This window comes from Crinia signifera, chromosome 19, assembly GCF_055691185.1.
Source record: "Crinia signifera chromosome 19, ASM5569118v1, whole genome shotgun sequence".
Classification (NCBI taxonomy): domain Eukaryota; kingdom Metazoa; phylum Chordata; class Amphibia; order Anura; family Myobatrachidae; genus Crinia; species Crinia signifera.
Genome location: NC_139226.1, coordinates 134,665,515 through 134,672,675, shown reverse-complemented (window position 1 = coordinate 134,672,675; position 7,161 = coordinate 134,665,515). Strand labels below are relative to the sequence as shown.

The 7,161-nt window shown below is 40.9% G+C and overlaps 1 protein-coding gene across 1 annotated transcript; it reads left to right on the top strand.

Moving 5' to 3' along the window:
* Positions 1-2,323: 2,323 nt before the first annotated feature.
* On the top strand, positions 2,324-5,064 carry LOC146042365 (nicotinamide N-methyltransferase-like). Its single transcript, XM_083162338.1, has 2 exons — positions 2,324-2,568; positions 4,638-5,064. Exons 1-2 carry the CDS (start codon positions 2,324-2,326, stop codon positions 5,062-5,064), a joined length of 672 nt encoding a protein of 223 aa, XP_083018464.1.
* Positions 5,065-7,161: the final 2,097 nt, after the last annotated feature.

Here is a 7,161-nt window from a genome sequence, read left to right as displayed (position 1 = left end):
AGTTGATTGTGTTACTCATTTCATTTTTTAAAGGGCCCTGGACTCTAATTCATGGATGTGTAGTCCATCCTGTGGAATCAAATCAAATGACTGGACCATTTGGTCTGCATTAATCTCAGGGTCCCACTATCCATATTGATGATTTAAATTGTCTATTGGATTATTTTAGAGTAATTGCTGCCAGCAGTATTTTAACAGTGTGTATTTTGTGTAATTGTTTTGTGTAATTTGTGTGTGATTTATTCAAACTTGGTGTGTGATATTTGGATTCATTATTTATATACCGAGCGCCTTGTGGTACTGTTCCTATTCGTCTTGCTCAAGGAGAGTAGCATCCCTCTACCATAGAGGCTGCTGGTATATAACACACTCAGCACTCACCCATAGCGCCATAGACATTTTTTGGTATCTACAGTATATTGTACTAACTAACTGTGGATAGAAGCTTTTCTTTGACTGTTGACTGTTGCTATATTTGTGAAACTTTTACCTTTTTTCAGCAGTGATTCTTTGACTATCAGAAACTATTTTTATATATATATATATATATATATATATATACATACAGTATATACACACATGTTATATACATATATACACACATGTTATATACATATATACACATGTATATATAGGTTATGTAGTTTTTTTGGTACTTGTTTCCTAGAAGGGCGCCCATCGCGGGCATCGCATGTACATCGCATGCCATTATATTGGCATGCGATGCGACTGATGCGATGGCCACGATTTTACATAGAAATGCATGGTAAAATGTAAATCACGTCGGTCGCATCGCATGCGGCCAAAAAATCGCATGCGATGCGACCGACAAGATTACCGATTTCACATAGGGAACAATGTTAAATGGCCCAATTGACCCGATTTAACATAGGGAACAATGTTGAATGGCCCACAGACCCCAAATAGCCACCCTGAATTGTGAAATGCCCCCCCCCCAATTGTTAACGCCACCCCACGATCAACGTCAACCCGAAGCGTGGCGAGCGCAGCGAGCCCGCGAGGGGCGGCGGTACGCGTTCTCTGACCTTTTCATACCCCCACTATCCACGTCGGCGTGGAGTTGAGAATAGAAAGTGTGGCGAGCGCAGCGAGCCACCGAGCCCGAAGCCTGGTGAGCGCAGCAAGGGGACGCGGAATACGAGCCCGAAGCGTGGCGAGGGGACGCGGAATACATGTTAAGTAATCCGTGTCCCCTCGCGGGGCTCCCTGCGCTCGCCACGCTTCGGGAGCGTGTTCCACGTCCCCTCGCGGGGCTCGCCAACGCTTCGGGCTCGGTGGCTCGCTGCGCTCGCCACACTTTCTATTCTCAACTCCACGCCGACGTGGATAGTGGGGTATGAAAAGGTCGGAGGACACGAACCGCCACCCCGCGCGGGCACGCTGCGCTCGCCACGCTTTGGGTTGACGTTGATCGTGGGGTGGCGTTAACAATTGGGGGGGCCATTTCACACTTCAGGGTGGGTATTTGGGGTCTGTGGGCCATTTAACATTGTTCCCTATGTGAAATCGGGTCAATTGGGCCATTTAACATTGTTCCCTAAGATCAAAATCGTGTGCGCCCTTCTAGGAAACAAGTACCCTTTTTTATACTGTTTGACTTCACTATTGTAAAATAGGAGTCTAGAAGAAAGGTTCTGATATACCATACTTGATCACTTTAAAGTTATTCTGCTTATAGTTAAACTCTTTTTTAAAAATTAAAATACATATAAAAGATAGTAAGCATATACATATAAAATACGGCATTAGTCCACTAGGCTACCTACTGTAGATGTCTAGTGAACATACTTCATTGTACTCTTTCTGTGAAAAGCTCCATGTAAAGCATATACTGTAGTTGGACTGACCACCCAGTGGTGAAACTATGAATTGTATAGGCATGACATCATGGCATAACAACATAAGGAATTGATCTTCTGCCAAATTGAGCGCCATGGCACTATTTTCAGAAAGGTAAATGTGAACACATCTGTATATTACTATATATGTAACTTGTAGTGCCAGTAGACAAAAGATTTTGAATTTACGTTTTGTATAAAAAAAAAATCCTGAATCCTATTTTATGCTGACCTATCTGCAATCACCATGTCTCATACACACCATGTGTCCATTACGTCACATAGATTATAGGAATGCATAAACTGTCAGATTTCCAGTCATTTCTTACTTCACGGCTGTTGATAAAGGTACTCAGTATTATATACCATGAAACGTATGTCATGAAATCCCTTTATTCTGTATGTGGTCAATGCTGGGACACACATTATCTTTCTTTGGCGTTGACTCACTATAACTATATAGAATGTTACATTCCTCCTTATCTGAGTATTTCCCCACAGGCCACATTAAAGGAGAAACTTTGATTGACATCAGTTTGGGATCCTTCGTTCATCATCTTTTTGGAGTCTGTGAATATTTTAAAGAGATCACAATACTAAAATCAACAGACTCCTGTATTATGGAACTCAACAAATGGGTGGACACCCGCACTGGGGCTTTTGATTGGACTCATGCAACTAAGATTGCTGCCGAGCTGTCAGGTATCAGGTAAAATACGATTCTAATCATGTAAGAACATAAAGGATGAGTTACATGAAATTATAATAATAACAGTAAAGATAATTGTTACAGGTTTGTTGGAGAGGAAAGTAGTGAACATTTCTTATGTTGTAGCTGGAATTCCTCCAGATTCTACATATCCAATTGTGCATATACAGTGTCTTCATAGGTTGTTTCTCCAGTCATGCCATGAAGAACCTGTGGGTAAGAGCACTTAATGTCCGAGGGGGATGCAGTTGAAATCCCATCGGTTGGAATCCCGGCGTTCAAAATCCCGACGCCTAAATCCCGACCAGTGAAATCCCGACACTTTCTACCTCCGTGGGTGTCCACGACACCCATAGAGGGAGAATACATTAGTGTGCCGAGCATACCGAGGCACCGGGCAGCTGCCACCACCAAGGGGGTGGTGATCCACGTTCCCCCCTTGTCGGGATTTCAGCAGTCGGGATTCCACAGTCGAGATTTTGTAAGCCGGGATTCCGACCTCCGGATTTCATATGCATTCCATCCGAGGGTGTACACAGTGTAATACACATCTTAATAACTTGTCTGGCATAAACATATGTGAAATGACCAAATTCAGGAATATGTTACATAGAATTTGAATTGACGGTAAGACAGATAAGAACCACTTGGCCCATCTAGTCTGCCCATTTTTTCCCCAGTCAGGTCGTATTCTATATACTGGTGCTGCATTGCTGTCTTTAATAGAGGAAATCCATTCTGCCAAGTGCAGAATGGATTTCTGTCTGCTGTTGCCGCCCCCTGAGAGTAATGTTGTAGTCTGTCACTGCCAACATCATGCCCTAGAATGCCTTTCGAGTGGGAAGCTGGAGCACTTGTGCTTGAATTAAAAATGCATTTTTTTCTTCCCCACTATTGGCAGATTATCTATGAGCTGCAGGACTGCATCCCCCAGTAAAATCCAACACCAAGCTCAGCGATACAGAAGCCATATATCATCCGTGAGATTGCTTTGGCCACAATGTGACTGGCAGTAACTTCCTATTGGAGGTCATACCTGCCAGTCACCCACCAGACAGGGAGTCCCATTGGGAGGTGTTTCCTCCCTCAGAGACTGCAAGTATAGGCTGACTTCTATAACCTGCAGCCAATGTGGCCCAAAGAAGCCAGGCTTTTGTGCATGCACCGAGCTTGGCGTCTGTCAACTACATTTTACAGATGCCATGAGCCTGGTCCGTGGAAGAGACAAATGATAGGGAAAAAGAAATGGAACTTTGGACAGGAAAGTGCTACAACACCTTTATATAGGTACCAAGTGAGCTATTGTTCACATATATACAGTATTGACTGTGGGGGTCTAGCCAGGGACAATAAACATTGCAAAAATACAGTAAAGAGAAGAGGTGCATGAAAGGGACCCTGGGTGGTGGAGACCAGGCAGCACAACCACCAGCAGCACAGGAAATATGTTGGAATCCTGCATGGTAGAGACCCTGGGTGGTGGAGACCAGGCAGCACAACCACCGGCAGCGTAGAGATATGTTGGGACCCCGGCACCGGACTTGTGACCAGCATCAGTTTTCTGACTGCCAGAATCCTGATTGCCGGTATGGGAACAAGATCCCCCCTAGTACCCCAGGACCAGCTACTATTGTGTGGCCACACCCATTCCCTCTCAAGCCCCTTTTGTGCACCAAATGTGTTCACTATCCCTTCTAAAAATATGGGGGTTGGAGACAACAATACTCTTGCTGATACAGGGCACTAGAATATCTAGAGGTGCAACTAGCAGTGATGCTACAGGCCACCAGACAATATCTTACCTATATTACTAAATTGTTTAGGGTCAGCTCTGCGAGCAGCGAGGTGTGCTACATGACATATGAACACTACATGAATGAGGACACATCTGTAACAATAAATAAACTTAAAGAACATCTAAGAAAGCAGAGAACACTCTACTGCTTCACAAAATTAATTGATACTTACAAATAAGCCTTTGCTCTTTGAGATGATTTGTTCTGTGGCAAAGGTATAAAAATTATGTAATGACACTTGTACCAATTGTGTTATATGTCGTTTTTTTCTAGTGTTAAAGAACAAGAAAAGGAAGAAAAGTTAAAGGAGACAATTACACGCATAGTGAAATGTGACATCAGCAAAGAGAATCTCACGGACCCTGTGGTGTTACCACAAGCCGACTGTCTAGTGACCGTTGGGCTGCTGGATGTGGTTAGTCAGGACCAACAAGATTATATCAGAAACCTGAGGAAGATCTCAAAGCTGCTAAAACCTTGGGGATTCCTTATTGTAATTGTTACCTTAAATGCCACATATTACACAGCTGGTAACCATAGGCTACATGTATTTAATTGTGATGAAAGTTTTGTAAGAAAGACCCTCACAGATGAAGGATATGTAATTAGCTCCTGTGAGTTACTTGATAGAAAGGTAGAGAGCGATCTCACAGATTATAAACAAATGATGGTCCTTACAGCTGTCAAGGGGAATATATAGGATGTAGGTGGTGGCCATTGTCTGGATGATTCTTTCAGCTGCGTCTTCATAACAACTGATCTACTCTTGATATTCTTGCTTTATAGTTACACTTGGCCATTGTATTGTATTGGTCTTGTATTTCTATAGCCAAGCTTTGTAACTTATACTGTAGAGACTTGCCTACACAGTATTTCATATCAGTCAATTTTAATTTCATGAACATGAACTAAGGCATGAAATAACTGCAAATGAGGGTCGGATAGACCGTCCTCACAATGTTTGTGTATGTGATTGGTGACCCTTTTGGTTGAAGTTGGTGCAATTAGAGTGGACACTTGTTTGCAGCCATACTTATAGTTTCTGCTTTAATACTGCCTTTTATTCCACTGTGATTAGCTTTTTTTCTTATATTCTCTTCCTGTAACCCCCACTGTTTGCTACACCTCTGCTATGTGCCTTCCCCCCCCCCCTCACCACCACCACCGCCACCACCAATGCAACCAATGCAGTGCACCTCCGATGTGCTTGGGATGGTTTCTGTATGGGTAGGTTGTACAAAATATTGATCTATCCATATAGAGCAGGCCTAGATGACCAGGCCTTGGGGTGCAATATCAGTGCCGGTTTCAGGCTGCCTCAACTGGTACGCTTGTGGATGGGATTGAAAATACATGGGCCTGACTGTTGGATTAGGAACCCACTACAGACGTTGTGATGCTGCAACCACCACATTTTGTGTAATGTACTCTAGGCGTGACCTATTACACCCAGGGTAATCCTATAATGCGTTCAAGATGGCTTCCTCACCTGGTACCTTCCATGGGTGGAATAGATAACCTGTGGAATTTATTATCCCAAATGACTGCACCAATTGTGTATTATACTTATTGTGCTCTTTATGTGTTTTTGTTCTGTGTGGTTTTCTACCTACTCTAATACAACATCCTACAAAAAAAATTTTTTGTTGTTTTTTGTTTTGTGTGTTTGTTTGTTTGTTTGTTTGTTTGTCTGTAAGGTGACTTTCAGTCCCCCTGAAGAAAACCACTATATAAATAAAATATTATTATTATTATTATTATTATTATTATTATTATTATTATTATTCTCTTCTATAGCCCTTGGCCATTTGCTAAATCTTAAATACTGTACAGATGTATACATGTGACAAATAAAGATTAGAAAAGGTAATAATTTTTTGTATTATTTTCATCTTGATAAAGCAGAAATATGCTTTGTATTTCTAAACTTAAAACAAATATTACAAGGACTTCAAAGTTTAATTGACCACAATTATCATATAATCATTGTCAAATAATTCTTACAAGTATAAGGTTGAAATGAGTTTTAAAATATAACTTTTATTTTAGATTACCTCTAAAAGAACCTCTCAGATTCTGAAGCGAGGTTCATGATTTAGATTTCCTAAAATCATATTAAATATATGTCTCTAATTGGAAAATAATGACAATAATGGCTAGATATTTTCTTCTTTTGTTAGGAAAAATGGGACAATAATAAATTAAGACACAAATAAGCGAAAAAATTATCAAGAATAACGACCTAACTGAATATATGATGTTGCCAGTCAGCAGCTACCATAAATTAGAATGCTTTACTAGTGATTAGATAGTGGACAATAATTCTCGTCTGTAGACCATTATCATAAATTATACTATAAGATGTGTAGGAAACTTAAGTAATGAATGGAGAGACATCAGAGACTTCTTACAGAAACATTTGCCCATACTCCCGTCAGATACAAATTTAGTTCAGAAACTGAACCAAACAGTGTAGATGAGTTGTAAACTTAAGACATCAATTAGTTAGTAACTATTTTCTGCAGAATACAATAAGAAATCCAATGATCCCATGGGGTAACTGTAAAGTCTGCCAACATATTGGGAAAATTCATCAAATCAATGACAAGTTTGGACATACCATTACCATTAACCCATTGAGTGCCAACATTGCGGTTAGTAATCCTCTAAATATCTGCTTAAAAATGCCAGCATCACTCACAGCGACTGTGCTTTTAGTATAAATAAATACAAATACAACTGAGTCAATTAATTGAAGTTTAGTTGAATATTTCACCCAAAATAAGAGAAACTCTGG